Source organism: Drosophila albomicans, chromosome X, assembly GCF_009650485.2.
Source record: "Drosophila albomicans strain 15112-1751.03 chromosome X, ASM965048v2, whole genome shotgun sequence".
NCBI classification, from domain to species: domain Eukaryota; kingdom Metazoa; phylum Arthropoda; class Insecta; order Diptera; family Drosophilidae; genus Drosophila; species Drosophila albomicans.
Genome location: NC_047627.2, coordinates 30,667,782 through 30,684,474, shown reverse-complemented (window position 1 = coordinate 30,684,474; position 16,693 = coordinate 30,667,782). Strand labels below are relative to the sequence as shown.

Here is a 16,693-nt window from a genome sequence, read left to right as displayed (position 1 = left end):
GCTTGATATGTCGAAAATGCAACTTCTAAACATTGCGAATACTATATGCAAAGCAATAGATCAATAAAGAACCGTTATTTTTGTAAGAAGCTGATCATTGCACAGCTGTAAAGATGTTTCTTCAAATAAGTTGTGGAAGCTTGTTCGTTTTTTTTTTTCAATTATTTTATATAGTAAACAACAAGTGAGAATATAAATGAAGTATTAAGTTTAAAATCCTGCATTGAAATAAATTGAGTACCTCGCTTAGTGATATAATAATTGACCAGTATGATTGAAAGTATAATGGTTGAAATAATCTATGATCCACTGTAGTAAAATTCGATGCTCTCATTCATCAGCTGCAGAAGAAATTTAGTATAATATTTTAGAGCTTTAAAAAAATTGGAATACAGAGAAAACTCTTTTTGTATTTATACATTAATTGTATATTTCGTTTTTGCTCAAGTGTAATTAAATATAAAAAGAAATTCCTTTTTAAAACTCATTTTAGAATTATGCGTAGGAATAATTTTGTGTGTTAAATTGTTGCTCATTTATTGGCAGTTGTAAATAAAATACAATTCTTTTACATGTTGCAAATAAATGAGCAGCAAATGTGTACAATATTAGAATAGATTAATTACAATTAATACACATCTACAACTTGGAAATCTGATGGTAAATGAGCGTTTAGAAGAGTTGCGGAATACAAATGTCTGTAGCTCTGTCTCTGTCGGAATTGAGATTGAGCCACATTAATCTATCAATTCATATCTCTGTCGGAATTATACATTATTTGTGTACTTCAATTGCGTTTACTCTTCTCTCACTTTCGTCACTTATAACTAAATGTTTTCCCGCCCAAAACAAAAAAAGAGTGTGCATTAATTATTCCCCCTCAAGTTCTAATCTATTTGTTGGGCTGCAGCTGTTTCAGAAGCTTGGTGCGCAGATTTCCATCCTTTTGGCCCACAGCCTTGTAATTCGTCAGCGTCTCGATCAGTTCATCGCGTTGTTCCTTGGTCAACGCATTGGCAATGCGACGACTGTGCTTCACCAGCAACTCGAGAATCTGCTGGCGACGGAAATTCCGCAATTTCCCTTTAAGCAACGCAGCTAAACTGGCGGCCAACTGAGGAATTCCCTTCCACTGGGATTGGAGAATAGCATCGAAGCTGGCCAACGAATGCGGACTGTTGCGACGTTCGGCCCAATCCGCTAAGTAGCATTGAAGCAGCGACCAGACGGGAGTCTTTGTGGCATCGGACTCATCGAATTGACTGACCAAATAAGCGACACATTTGTTGCGCCACTCGGCGACGTCGCCCTTCTTCTTGGCATTGATTGGTTGCTGTTTCTGTTGTGGTTTCTGTGACTTCTTTGGATCCTCCACTTGCTCCGGCTTGATGAACAGTTCGATGGCATCGACAATGGCTTGTTTATCGATCGATTGCGATGAATCGAAGCTCATCTTTTGGTTGAGGAATTTGCGCAATAATTTCTTACTGGCCTCGGCCAAAGATTGTTGACTTTTGTCGGCGCTGTTGCTGCAGAATTCGTACACATAAAAGACGCTTATCAAGGCATCGAGTAGCGACTCCATCTCCGGTTGTTTTTGGATGTACAATTCGACCAGATCGAGCACACGCACACGGAAATGCAGCAACGTTGTGGCATTGATGCGTTCCGATTTCGTTTGTTGCTTGTTCTTTGCCTTTTTGCCCTGTCCTCCACTGCCACCCTTTGGCTTGAAGGATTGAAAAGCTTGCTCGAGTGCTAAATTAAGACGTTCGCCTTCGGCTTCGTCCACATCATTCCAGTCCACGCTGCTGGCATCGTTCATGTCGTCGTCGCCATCGTTGTTGTTCTCGGCGAGCAATGCTTTGCGAACATTCTCACGGATCAGCTCCAGATTGGTGGCGCCTTCTTCATCATCGTCCTCTTCTTCATCCTCCTCCTCCTCTGCGTCATCATCTTCCTCATCATCATCATTGTCGTCATCCTCATCATCGCTGGACTGTTCGTCTTCATCTTCATCGTCGTCCGCTTCCTCATCACCTTCGGCGTCGTCTTCGTCATCCTGCTTGTCGCCCAGCGGATTCTTGCTCATGTCCAGCACAACCAGCAGCTGCTCCAGATTGTCGCGGTTCAGCTGCGGCATCAAAGCGCCGCCAGCAGCATTGACAAGCTCACGCCAAAAGTGTCCTTTTTGCACGAGCAACTGCAGCAGCAGATCCGTCAACACATCCTGCCACTTCATCTCCTCTTTGCCCTGCAAAATAAACGGAAGAGTTACCAGGGATCGCAAATTGTATTCTAAATGTTTGTTTGTTAAAACTTCAGTTACGATTATTCATATTTTTGTGTCTTAACAATAGAGATTCATCAATTTTCAGTTTATCCTATTTATTAATTATTGTCTCTTCATCTATTTAATCAATTTCTATAATAGAACAAGTAAGAAAGCTACAGTGTAGTGAGTATCCTACTAACCTATGGGTAGCGTATATAAAAACGTAGTCTAAATAATATAAAAGATGGAATTTGTATATACTTTCAATTTCGGTTGAAGCTATTTAAAAATTGATGCCAAGTTAATTAAGTTAAAAACAACTTGAACTTCAACAACAAATAAATTAATGAAATATGCCTAAATAATCAAAATATTGTATTCCAATTGATGAAATGATTTAGATATAATTCATTTCGTTTAAGAATTAATGATTTATTTATATAGAACCGATTATGGATTATAGTGCTTATTTACAGAAAACATCCATAAAATGTTCTATATAAATAATCACTCAGAATCTCTTAAAAGTAAGCAGTATAATTCATAATCGGTTCTATATAAATAATCATAAATAATCTCCCCAAATTTCCTTAAATATGGCAAACTATTCTCACCTTCTTTTTGGTGGCTTTCAGTGCATTCTCCTTGCAGATAAACAAATCGTTCAGTAGCTCGATGGGCGCACTGCAGTTGGGCGTATAAATGCTTAATCCCAAGCAGAGTATTAATGCATCAAAGGCCGAAGATATGCTTGATGTTGTCGATTTGCTGTTCGCCTTCTCGTTGAGCAGCAGCTGCTTGATCTTGAGCCAAGCCTGTTTCAACTCTGGCGTCAGCTTAGCGCGCACCTTTGACTCGTCTTGCTGCTCCAGCAACGCGTTCAGCGCCTGCAGAGTGCTGCGTAGTCTGTCCACCAGCGTGGTCAATAGATCGACACTCTTGCTTGGCTTGCGCAGCAAATAACTGTAGAGGATTTCCTCGCAACGTGCCGCACTCTGGCGACTGAAGGCAGATGCCTCCTTTGGCTCGCAAGCGACGCCGCTTTCGTTGACATGGAAACTCGCCGTGAGCAGTATCAAGTTCAAGTGTTCCTTGGGCTCCGTTAGCTTGGGATTGAACAGCAACTGTTGCAGCTGCTTGAGGCAATGTTCGCCATGCATTTTGTACAGCTCCTCGTTGGCATTGATCAATTTCTGGCTATAGAATTGCAGCATTTCCTTAACGCCCTCGGCGTTCAGTTGGCCAAGCAGTTGGCTCGTGATGCGCGGCGTCTGGGTGACGCTGTCCAGCTGTAGCTCGACGTCGAGCAGCGAGCGCAACAATTTCACTTTGCTGGCATCCTGTTGCAGATGATGCTCAAAGCTGAGCAGCAGTGTGTGCTCGAATTCCAGGCAAATCTCACGTAGTTGCAGCTGCGAAGGTTTCACTTTCTCGCTCGGCTTCAATTGCCTGGCTGTGGCCAGTTCTTGGATCAGCATTTGTATCAACGATGGCGAGAACAGTTCGCTGTTGCCATCCGCCGAGTGGATGAGGACATAGGCCAAGGTGCGGATCACAAAACCTTTCGCTGTGTTGTGGCGCAGTGGCAACTGCGATTCCACATGCTGCACAAATGTTTTGTAGAGCTCTCCGTTCGCTTTGTGGGACACAAATTTGGCCAAACGCGTGCAGACATCATCGCTGGGTATCGCCGAGTTGTTCAAATACAAGTCGAAAAGTTGCGCATATTGTGGCTGATTGCGCCACAGACTCGACTCGAGTTGTTTGCGTGAGAGCAGCTTAGGATACAGTAAGTGAATGGCGAGGAGCAAATCGCATTGTGGCAACTTCAAGGCGCTCAACGGTTTGTTCAGCTCCAGCTGCAGCAGCGGCCAAACGTGTGCCTCAAAGAGCTTTGGGCTCAGCTGTCAAGTTAAACAAATGTTATGAAGTCTTCTTTTTTTGTTTCTTCGCATCACTCACCTGCTGAAAGGACTCGGTCATAATGTCCACACACATGTTGACCAGATATTCGCGTCCCTTGAGATTGGAGATCAACAGCGGATAGATTTGTTCAATCAATTCCTTCGAGGGTTTCTCGAAATGTTGACTCTGCAAGATGGCCATCACAGTGATTAATTGTCCGACACCAGCGAGCGATTCCTCCTTGGCCTTTGACTGGCTGCTAACGTGCAACTCGCGCTTCAGTGTGGCAAGCAGCTCCAAAGGATCGATGTGCGGCACTTGGCGCAGAATGCGATGTATTTGGCAGGCACTTAATGCAACGGATTGCATGTCATCCGCGCCGGTGCAGCGCACCAAGCGCTTTAAGGCATAGGCACAGGTAGCCAAACGCTGCAAGCGACACGTGAGCGCATTAGATAAAGATAGCAATATAGAGCGAGAGAATGAATTCTTACCGCGTCGTCGTCGGTTTCGTTGGTGAGCAGTGCAATCATTTCGCCCACATGTTTATCCACATTTGCCAACTTTGATGTCTCCTGCAGCTTGGCAAAGATCTTAAAGATGCCCTTATTAATGTGGCTGGCATCGATCTTCTTTACAGCATTGTTGGGTGCCGCATCCTCGGTTTCGTTTTTGACTTCACGTTTCGCCTTCTTGGCGGGCAACTCGGTTTCATTGTGTTGCGGCTTTTGATTCTCCTTTTCGGCTTGTGGTTTGCGTTTCTTGCCGCCATTGGCAAGCTTAGTTTTACTGTTAGCCATCACTCAATGCAAAACAAAAAAACAAATTAACTGAAATATTGTTATTGACACTTCAAACCCGTGGAGCACGTTTTACAGAAGAGTAATCGGTTTTTGATTATTTTTGTTGCCTGACTATCGACACAACGTGACCGCGTGCAGAAGTGTGTTACCTTTAATCGATAAGCTCTGTGCAGCGCGCAGTGTGGCCGATTTGAAAATATACCAAATAAATAAATGAATTCAACAATAGTGTTTTTGAGCATAGTTATAATAATATATTTAAATACACTTCAAAGACTGTCTCGTAGTTAATTTTAAGCATGCAAACATAGTTAATTTTAAGCATGCAAACATAGCGCAATGCTAGTTTGATTTATCGATAACAGCATAAGTACATACTTTACAGCATTTGCTCTTGCCTAAATAGTGGCATACAAAATATTATTTAAAATTGTATAATTACCCTCTCTTCATTCAATGCTTTTCATTCAATGTTGTCATGAAAATATACCGCAAACTTATTTTGATTTATCGATAGCGCGCAAAATACTTTCAATTTTATTGGTATTTTGTGTGATCAGCTGTTGCTGCATGAGCGGTACTAGCACGTGTTGGCAGAGCTGGCAACACACACAGTACATATATTTACACCTTATTTGGCTGTTTGTTTTGTTGGTGGTGTTGTTGCGCGGCGTCGTTAACCGGTAATTCGCATATATACTCTAAACTATACACACACACACGAAATGGGCAAAAACAAGCGCAATGCAAAGCACAAAGCAACGCCGCAGCCATCAAGTGAGCATAACAACAATAACGGTATACGCATACCAAAATTGCCCGATAAGGATCGCCGGCAATTGAATCAGCTGGCACAAAGTGCACTCGACATACTGCAAAAGATGCCAACGAACCCCAACGAAGAGTGGAAGAACTATGTAGAAGTGCAACGGGTACTCGAATCGATGATGCAGCTCGAGAGGCCGCTGCAACGTTGCGCCTTCCCACCCAACCACAGCAATGTGAATGACAAGGCGCGTCTGGCCAAAATGCAGGCGTTCAACGAATGGGCCAAAGCGGGCGGTGTGCTCAGTGATGCTGTGGAAATTGCCATATTCCCCGGCTATGGGCTGGGACTGCGGGCCACACGTGACATTGAGGCTGGCGAGCAGGTGTTGAGCGTGCCCAGGCAACTGATGTTCTCCGAGGAGCACTTATCGGAAGCGGAACGCAACATCTACAGCAGTCTGCCGCAATTGACCAATTTGAATTTATCGTATGCGTTGGTCATTGAGAAGATGCGCGGTGCCGCCAGCTCATGGTATCCATACATCAATACGCTGCCTGCCCTGTACAACACTGTGCTGTACTTTAGCGTGGAGCAGATGCAACAGCTGCGCGGCACTTCCGTCTGCTCGGCGGCACTGCGTCAATGCCGCGTCGTTGCCCGGCAATACATCACGATGTACAAGTGCGCCTACATTCAGCCCAAGGGCAGCGTGGATGCCTCGGTCGCCTCCATGGCCAGTTTGTTTACCCAGTTTGGTCTCTGCTACGATCTCTACAGGTGAGTGCATGCATTCATTATTTTACTACTGCAGTTGGTTTGTGTCTTTGATAACCACAAATTGAATTACATGCCTTGGTTTGTGTCTAAGCTTAACCAATATGATTTTTCAATAGCCAAAGCTCGAATTTATTGCAAACCTTTCTTGAGCTATTTTTGTTTTTATTTATTTATATTTCGAATGATGTACGTAAATTGCAATATGATTATTGTTTTAAAATTTTGACATCTTAAATGCAGCTGTTTGTCTGATCTGTTTAAATTCACATAATGTTTTCGATACCGATTTGAATTTCCTCTTTTGTTTTTGTTCCAATTACCTCGAAAACTTTTGCAATTATTTAGTTGTAATCTCTGTCGATTTATGAGCACTTTTCTATATAGTTTTTGATATTTTTAATGATCTTTTTGAATATTATAGTCTTTTCAATTAGAAGATTAGTTGAATGATGAAGCAAATTTTGATTGATGCGATGATAAATGAGAGATAAAGAAATAAATGATAATTATGACAGATTGTAGTTAAATCGTAATTCATTATAGAAACTTAGGTGTTGAAAATGTTGTAATTAAATGAAATATTCATACAAGTTGACAGCTGATGGTTATTTAGTTAATTTTAATAATAAAATGCCAAAATTATATAGATTTTTTAATAGTGACAAGGTTGGAAGACGCATTTCATGATGCGGATTGGTGAAAATAAAATAGACTGACGATTTATATATTAGCTATATATAGTGTAGTTTTATTATACTTTATGAGAGAAATGAAAGGTTGATTTGATTAGTTTCAAAGACTTTTAAGAGGTCTCTCATAATATTAACAGAACTATTCCCAATACTCACTTCAATCTTTGTTTCTTTTTATAAAAAATACGCAACTATTGAATGATAATAATTTTTCAGCTTAATGCTTTTCCCCGTCTAAAATTACAGCTGGCAGTTGGCATATGGAAACCTTGAAAAGATTGAACATTTTGCAAGATTTGCGTGCGGTTTCTTCATTCTGCATTCTTCTGTCTGTTGTGTTTGTTGTGCTCGGTTTTTATTTTTAAACACACGCTCGCCGTGTGTTCAAATTCACTTTTGAATGGCGGTCTGTGATTTCTTGGATAGTGTTTTCATTTCATTTCCCATTCCAAGATTCCAAGATTTGAAGTTTTGTTTGTTTTACTACACTTTATTCTCATCAAAAAAGAAAACAAAAACGAATACGAAAACAATTTTTAACTTATTTACATGCTTAACTATAGTATTTTTTTATGTTATATTATTCGTAATATATTATTCATATAATATATTATACACACATATCGTTTTTTCCAGTTTTTTTTTGTAGTATTTTTTTTTGTTGTTTGGGCACAAAAAAAAATTACAATCATCTGGCTGCTAAGGGGAGAAGAGAAACAGTTATTCAATAAATAATTATAGTACGAGTATTTTTAGCTTTGTATGTAGTATTCTGTGTGTCCGTGTAATATTCTAGTGTTGAGCAATTTCCATTTTGCAGTGCACAAAAAAAAAATACAAAAAAATATAAATACATTTTGTTGTTTATCGCTTTTGACTTTAGATTTCCTTTTTTCGTAACGTTTATTGTCCTCGAAAAGTGTTTCAAATTCCAGACACGAAAATAGTGCAAACATAACCTCGAAATTGAAATACGCACAACTGTACTTTCAACTGTTTTATGTGTGCTTTTTTAGTGCTCTACGAAACCCATTTCCAATACTTTTTTTTTTGTGCCCCTGAAACGCAGTGTTTTTTCGTTTTTTTGTTTTTGTTTCTCCCTCAACTTGGCTTTACGGGTATATTTTTGTTTATCGTGTTACATTTTCCATTTCCATTTCCATTTCACTTTTCTAATTCTAATATTACGTGCCACACATTGTGAGTTGAGCTTAAAGTCTAGGTATTTATGTACGAGCTATAAGTTTGTTGGCAAACTGTTCTACAAACTGAATTTACCAAGCAAATTCAATTCAAATGAGTCGAAGAAGTAATCTTAGGAATTGTTGTTCCTTTGACTCTAGAAGTCGTTTCTCTTTGATCATCCTGGATTTTGTTCTCTGATCGATTCTTTTGTCATATTCGGTTTGGACTTAACCTCACAAACTTTTTTTTATCGTTTTAACTTATCAGTTTTCTGTTATCTTTTCTTCTTCATTGTTTATTTCCCTGTTAGATTTTCTCCATATTTTTCCTTGTTTCCGATTGACTTCGAGTTTGTTTTTTTCGATAACTTTTCCAAGGGTTCTTCTTTTTCACTCCGCGTTTATCGATTTGTTCTTTACTTTTCTTAACTTTTCTTTTCGTATTTCTCTTAGCTAGATTTTCTCCCATTCGTAAGTTCAATTTGTAGACCAGTTTTCAACATTCAATTGTAGCTGTAGTAATTTATTCTTTACCACATTTCTTGCACAAAAAAAAAATACACATTCACAAAAAAATTGTTGTCTTACCCTAATTAATAAACTAACACTGCGATTTTTAATGTTAATACATAGATTTCTGTTTCTGCTTCGTCCGTAGCTGCTCTTTGCGTTTCTTCGTTGCTTGCTCTCGTTTCTCTACTTTTGTGCTGCTTTTTTTCTCTTTGCTATCTTCTTTCTGATCACTACTTTTATCTTCTGTGCTTACCTGTTTTCTTTTGTTGTGTTCTGCTTCTTTCTGTTCTTTTTTTTTATCACTTCTCTGTTTTATTATCTCTTACGCACTTTTCGTTCAACCTGTCTCTGCTTTTCTCTTTCCACTTCATTCTAAAGTTCCTGTACTTCTCTCTGCACTTCCCTTCGGACTTCACTTTACAAATTTCTCTTGGCAATTTCACTGCATTTCTCTCTACACTTTTCTCTACACTTCTCTCTGTACTTCTCTTAGCTCTTCACTCTGCACTTTTCTCTACACTTCTCTCTTCCATTTTCTCTACAGTTCTCTCTACACTTCGCTCTGCATTTCTCTCCCCACTACTGTCTACACTTCTCTCTCCATTTGTCTCTACACTTTTCTCTACACTTCTCTCTGTACTTCTCTTAGCTCTTCACTCTGCACTTTTCTCTGCACTTTTCTCTCCACTTCTCTCTGCACTTCTGTCTAAACTTCTCTCTCCACTTCTCTCTCCACTTCTCTCTACACTTCTCTCTGCATTTCTCTCCCCACTTCCCTCTGCACTTCTGTCTACACTTCTCTCTCAACTTCCCTCTACACTTCTCTCCTCCATTTTCTCTACACTTCTCTCTCCACTTCTCTCTACACTTTTCTCTACACTTCTCTCTTTACTTTCCTTTGCACTTCTCTCTATACTTCTCTCAGCATTTCTCTCCCCACTTCTCTCTACACTTCTCTCTACACTTCTCTCTACTCTTCTCTCTTTACTTTCCATTGCACTTCCCTTTACAATTTGCTTTGCTAATTTCTCTCCACTTATCTTACCTGTATCCTCTGTACTTCTTTATACTTTTCTTTTCACTTCTCTCTTTACTTCTTTTGCACATTTCACTCTACTCTTATGCCAGCTCTTTTCTCTACACTTCTGTATATTCTTCTCTATGCTTTCTTCTGTTCTTCTCTACACTTTTATCTGCTCTTCTCTACTCACTTCTCTACACTTTGCTTTCTACACTTCTTTAACTTCTCGCGTATATATATGTATATATATGTTTTTATTTATAATAGTTACGTTATTTGTATATATATAAATCTTGGCCTAAACTTGGATCGATAGCGCTACATAGTGAGTGTGTGTGTGCGTGTGTGTGTGTGTGTGTGAGTGTGGAAGGAGGGGCAATGTTTGGGGAGGTGTTGGATGGACAAAACCTAGAGCCTTAATTATCGAATGATTTACGCAGCGTATCGAATAGATATTCCTGCACCTCGGGCGAATTGGGATCCATGGTGTTGAGCTTCTGATGGGCGCTGCGCAGTGTTAATGCCAGTGAGCCGACGCCACGCCCACTAGCCAACGCCCCCGCTGTCGCAGTCGCTGTTGCTGTTGCTGTCGCCGTCGCAGCCGCTGTTGTTGTTGTTGCTGCTGTTGCTGCTGTTGGTGTTAATGCTGTCAGCGAGTTGTTGCAAGAGCTGAGCGCGTTGAGGAGCGAGCTGCTTTGTCGTTGCAACAACTGGTGCTGATGATGGGCGTGAATGGGCGTGTTGCACGACACGGTGGCAATGCCCAAGGTGTGGCAACTGTTGCTGCTGCTATTGCTGCCGCTACCACTGCCATTGTTGTTGTTGTTGTGGTTGTTGCCACTGTTGCCACTGCTGACAACCAACTCCTCCATGTGCTGACGCAGCGACGAGCGACGTGAAATGCCGCTCGATGGCGCCAACTGTGGCAACTTGCTCTTCATCGCATTGTAGGTCTTCAGGTAGCTGGACTTGCGACGTCGATGCTGCTTCCAACGGCACACCACAAAGATTACCATCAGAGTGCCCAGCGAGGTCAGCACAATGGCCGCACTTGCCACAATCGCTGACTTGATGCCTTGCGGCATGCTCGCATACAAACTGCCCAAATGATGTTGCTGCTGCTGTTGCTGTTGCTGCGACATCAATGTGGCTGCCGCTGCAGCTGGACTGCGATGGAATCCGTGTCCGGACAACTCCAAGTCAAGGAGATCGTGTGCACGTGCCACCTCGTTCTCAATGGTATCGATGACATCGCTGTTATCGATGCTGGGCAACAATTTCGTTAGATTGCCATTGCTGCTCAGATCGATGTCGATGGTGTTGATGATTGCTGTGTTGCTGTCCTGTTGCTCCTGCGAGCTGCTGCCCGCATTGCTGTTGTCGAGCAACAAACGCGGCGGTGGCAAATAGTAAGCACTGCGTTTATCCTCTCTTTCTCCACCTCCCCCTCCTCCTCCTCCTCCTCCGTTGGTGTTGCGAGCAACTGTTGATGTTGCCAGCGAAGCCAACGCTAGACTTTTCCACGATGGAAAGAAGCCAAGTGACTTTTCACCACGCTGTTGCTGTTGGGATGTTTGGGTGGCGGCCAAGTGGGCTGATGATGTTTGGGCATAGGCGGGGCCTGTATATGACAAAAAACAAACAACGAGAAAATATAGTATTGTAGCATTTATCGATAATTTATCGGTGTGTGTGTGTTTGTTTGTTTGTGTTTTGTGCGGCGGTTGCAGCGAGCTGTGGCGTTGTGTGTGCGTTGGTACCGTTGGCAGTAATGGCATATTTGCTAACTATGTTATCGATAATGTGTTATCGCTTTCCCAAAGCCCTAATATATTAGTATTTTAATTGGTATGTTATCGATAGTAACAATTTAATCTTAACTCAAGATTCAAAGCAATTTTATGCAATTATCGATTAATTATCGATAATTATAATCGATAATTGACATATTACATTTAATGCAGTTCGCAGTTGGCTCTGTCAATTATAGAAAAATTGTTGACTTATCGATAAATAATTGTTCCAGATTTATCGATAAAATATCGATAATTGTCCAAGTAAATTTCTCCATTTAATATGGAATATTTAATTTAATGCAGTTTGCAGTTAGCTCTGTCAATTATAGTAAAATTGTTGACTTATCGATAAATAATTGTTTCAGATTTATCGATAAAATATCGATAACTGTCCAAGTAAATTTCTCCATTTAATATTTCATTTAATGCAGTTTACTCTGCCAATTATAGCACAATTATAAATTTTTCGATAAATAGCTGTATAGTATAGTATTTGTCGATAAATTGTCAATTTGGTCAGCGAATTGGCCGTTAATTTGTTTGTTTTGTGTGTAAGCGAACGCTTGTAGTACTACAACCGATTACCCGTTATCGATAACTGACCAAAACCTATTGAAATATGCGCACCATTGCCAGCGTTTACTTACGTGTGCATTTTGGCGTGCCGAGCTGCTGTCGCTACGAACGACAACGAAAAACCACAACATCAACAACAACAACACGACACAGAAACGGATACAATCGATAACTAGAAGCGATATCGATAGCGATAACTAAAGAAGGAAGTGGCAACAGCTCGACACGCCCATCTGCAAAATGCTGCAACCGCCGCCGCTTACTGCAACTGTCGCCGGCGCTGCTCGCGCTGACGCTGTCGCTGACGTCGCAGACGCAATGCCGTTATTGTACCTCGATTGCCAGTTGCACTGTTATCGGTGATATCGGCAACATCGACACTGACACCGCCATCGTTCGGCTCGATGTCAATGATGGAGGTGAAATAGCTGGAACCCTGCGAATCCGTTTTGATCTCATCCGGTTTCACGCTCTTCAAGTCTATCAAATTGAAATGCGGAAAATTCTCAAATGCCGTCACAATATCCATGTTATCCTGCAGCACAACCTTCTGTCCCGGATAGAAACGCGAATGCTCATCGCCGCTGAGTATCGTCGATAGATGCAACTGACTCGAGCCACGTTTGCGATGCTCAATCAATTCCTCCAGCGTCATGTTCCGTTGCTCGAGCACCTTGAACAGCCGATTGCCCGATCGTCGATCCTCGATCAGTTCCAGCAGATCGGTACGATCATCCACATCGTCCAGCAACACCAACGGAGGCAGCGATTGCTCCGGTCGCTGGCGCGTTGCAGGCGTGGGCGGTGGCGGTGGTAGGCGTGACTGATGTGTGTTGCTCTCGACCTCGTCGAAGAAGTTCTCCAGCTCATCGTTGCCATCGAGCAACTGTTGCTCCTCGCTGCTGTTGCCAGTGTTGCTGTTGCTGTTGCTGTTGCTGCTGCTGCTGCTGATGGCGTGTGTTGCTGCTGTGCTGGGCACTGCTGCCGACTCGGAGCTGACCACATTCTCGGCCAGCTCGAGTTCCACATCCTCGATGCTCTCCACAGAGTTGCGTTCGTAGTTGTGGCCAATGAAATTGTCTCGCAGACGTTTGGTTGTTTCTCTGCTAGGGTTGCCAGAGTTGCCAGAGTTACTGCTTGGGTTGCCAGAGTTGCTGTCAGCATTGCTGTTGCTGCTGCTGTACACAGAGTTGCTGCTGCCAGAGTTGCCAGTGTTGCTGATGTTGGGTGTGCGATATTTAGTCACTGGCTCGCTGTAATCTTGATCCTGTTCTTGCTCTTCCTCAGCCTCATCGACTTCATCATCTGCTGCTGCTGCTGCTGCTGCTGTTGCCGCCATTGTTGTTGTCTCCAGCTCAGCAGCAATGGCTGCTGTGGTCGTAGCTGCCGCTGCTGCTGTTGTTGTTGTCGTTGTTGTCGTTGTCGTTGTTGTGGCTGCCGTGGACTTAAACAATGCTGGCGGCTTTAAAGTCGAACGCAATTGCTGTCGCTTTTTGTACAGCGGCAATCGTGTTGTTGTTGTCGTTGTCGTTGTACTGGTTGCCGTCGCAACAGCAGCAACCGTTGGCGGCGTGCGTCGCGTTGTGCTACCCTCGCGCGATGAGCTGCCAAACAATTTGAAGCGCTGCAATGCTGGCAATTTGCTCGGCTTCGGCTTCAACTGGAAATCCTCTTGATGTTGCTGCTGCTGCAATTGTGGTTGCTGTTGTGCTGTTGTGTCTGCGTCGTGTTCATTGCCCAGAAAAGCAGCGGGAATGCGACGCACCAACAATTTGTTGCCGCTTTGTGCCGTTGCCTTGGGCTCGTAGTTGGTCAGACTGACGGCAGGTGGCGCCACTGCTGTTGTTTGCAATGCGAGCAATGCATTTTGTTTGCCCTTGAGCAAATCATCCAGCGACAGATTCTTCTGTTGCAATATTTCGCTTAAACTCAAGCCACCCGAATTCTTCAGAATATTTTTCAGATCAACCGGCGATTTGTTGTTGCTGGCAGCAGTTGCTGTTGCTGTTGCTGTGGTTGGTGTTGCTGCTTCTGCTGTTGGTGTTGCTTCCAGCGCATCCTGCTTCTTGGCCTGGCCATAAGGACGTCGATAGGCTTTGCTGTTGTTCACAGCTGCTGCCGTCGCTTGTTGTTGTCGCTGTCGTTCCCTTTCGCGTTCACGTTCACGCTCCAATGCCGCCATCGGCTCTCGAATGCTTGGCAATTGTTGTTTGCGTCGCTGTTGCTGCTGCTGTTGCTGTGGCTGCTGCTGTTCATCCTCAACATGGCCACGCCAATAGTTGCTGCCGCCAGTTGCTTCAGCCTCCTCGTTGGCGCCCATCGTTGCCAGCGGCAATTGCGGACGTCGCTTGCGCTTCATGCCGCCAATGGCGGCGCCTGGTCGACGTCGTCCAGCTGCAGTTGCTGCTGCTGCTGATGCGGCTGCTGCTGCAACAGTTTCCGGCGTCGATTTGCCATCGTCGACAATGAGCGAGACACCCGTTTGTAGCAGCTGCTGCAACGGAAACGAAATGCGAAAAAAACAAAAGACCATATCAGCATGTGAGGAAATAACTCAGTACTCATTCGTTGCGGAGGGAAGTTGAGGGGAGATGAGGAATGTGTGTGTGCCACTGAGATTTATGAAGCTCGGTTAGCGCGTGGACAACGCTTGACTTCATTGATTGATGGACTCCACTGATTGATGGCAGCTGCCCGCCTGCCCAACTCCTGACTCTGTGTGCGTGCTTCATTCGCATCAATTGGACATTACGTGTGCGGCAGCGTGCCACAAGAGGGTTGCCACTAAAGTTTTCACAGTTGTCTGCTTAATCTTTTATGACAATCTCAGTGTGCAAAGCAGATAGAACAGAGATTTACTGATAAAAAGCTTGTTGAAATCAGTTTCCATTTCGCTCTCCAAATTATACAATTGCAAGCTAGTGTTGTGTAAATACTGTTCTTTTAGGTGAACATGTTCACTTGTTCTTTTTTTTTTTAAAAGAGTCAACTCACTCATATTGCTCACTTGCTCATTGTTCATTGCTCAGTTGCTCATTGCTCAGATGTTCAGTTGCTCACTGGTTGTTCAGTGCATTACCAAGCCAATGAGCACTGCATCTCAACGACTTTTCAAAAATAGATTATGTTACATATTTAATTTTCAAACTTATCGATATTTCTACATTTTAATTTGTGGCAACACTTTTGCTCCCCTTCCTTGGGCATTTAAAAATAGTTAAATAAAATCCATCATAGATAATTGAATTGAGCAAGTGAACAAGTGAACAAAAAGGAAGGAACATATTCGCTCGCTCAGTTGAGTGAACAACTCTTTTTTTGTTCATTCACTCATGAGCAACCCAACACTATTGCAAGCGTATTTTATTTACATCAAAACTAAGCGAACTTTATGAATACATTTTTTAAATATATTTATCAAAAGAGTAGCTAAACTTCCATTCGTTTTGTAATAATTATGTATTAATGTTAGTTTTTTGTTTATGACCGAAGAGTTTTATATTTTTTGGCCTACAGACAATATGAATATTTTGCACTTCTTTCATTTGAATTCCCAATTTAAGTTTGCACTAATTGAATTTTCAATTAAACCATTTGTAGTTGAATATTAAAGAATATTTCTTTTCTTTTATAAACTCTTTAAATTGTGAATAAAATTAAATTATAAATTTTTTTTTCCATATTTGCTGATCTTCTCGCGCAGCCCTCGCTCTTTTTGTTCTTTTGTCTGCCTGCGCCAGTAAAGTTCATAAATTATTAAGTAATTCATAACAGGAAAAGTGGTCAGAATGGTCGAAGGATTGTTCTCATTTATGCATGGCGATAAGCTCGACTGAATTGTAGACAGTTCTGGCTTAACAACTCTCCTTGCCAATCATTGCCAATCTCCATTTTCTATATTGTATTGCAAATCATAACACTTTGATTTAAGAACTCTACCGATTATAGATTTCAATAATTTGAAGATGAATATAATATATTAAGGACTTAAGAACATTGCTCTAAGAAAACTTTTCAGCAAATATTTTTGATTATTGATTATTGAGTTTTTCATTATTGCTTATTGATTTTAGTTAACTGCTCTTTAAAGCGTTATCTTCACCGTTGGAATTGAGTTGCTACTAAAATGTTTTAATCGAATGCCTGTCAAAATGTGCTAAAAGTACAATTTTCGCTTGAGGCATCGATTTGAATTTGATACTATAATGTTTTCGAGACACTTCAAACAACACACACACACAGCCAATCAGCTCTGGCTTCTGGCCAGAGTTGCCACCCCCATCTCTCCATCTTTCCATTTCTGCCGCCGTCGCCGTTGCCGTTGCCATAATTAACTTGTACATCTTCGATGAGGAGGAGGCAATAATTGTTAACCAGCAGCC

General features: G+C 42.1%; 3 protein-coding genes across 3 annotated transcripts in view; 1 reads left to right on the top strand and 2 right to left on the bottom strand.

The window, feature by feature from the left end:
• Positions 1–352: 352 nt before the first annotated feature.
• LOC117578227 (myb-binding protein 1A) lies at positions 353–5,102 on the bottom strand. The gene is made up of 4 exons (XM_034263605.2): positions 4,675–5,102; positions 4,238–4,609; positions 2,890–4,179; positions 353–2,254 (listed from the first exon to the last, which is right to left on the bottom strand). The coding sequence occupies exons 1-4, from the start codon at positions 4,978–4,980 to the stop codon at positions 893–895; spliced, it is 3,330 nt and encodes a 1,109-aa protein (XP_034119496.1). The 5' UTR covers positions 4,981–5,102; the 3' UTR covers positions 353–892.
• A 606-nt stretch (positions 5,103–5,708) lies between these two features.
• Positions 5,709–6,533, top strand: LOC117563311 (actin-histidine N-methyltransferase). Its single transcript, XM_034241569.2, has one exon. The coding sequence runs from the start codon at positions 5,709–5,711 to the stop codon at positions 6,531–6,533; it is 825 nt and encodes a 274-aa protein (XP_034097460.2).
• Positions 6,534–9,880: 3,347 nt separating this feature from the next.
• LOC117563284 (pneumococcal serine-rich repeat protein) overlaps positions 9,881–16,693 on the bottom strand; it is a 121,188-nt gene continuing 114,375 nt past the window's right edge. The window contains exons 3-4 of the mRNA XM_052008563.1: positions 12,645–14,805; positions 9,881–11,560 (exon numbers count right to left, since the gene is read on the bottom strand). Of these exons, the coding sequence (XP_051864523.1) occupies positions 10,356–11,560; positions 12,645–14,805 (3,366 nt within the window). The 3' untranslated portion in view covers positions 9,881–10,355. The remainder of the gene's footprint in view (positions 11,561–12,644; positions 14,806–16,693) is intronic.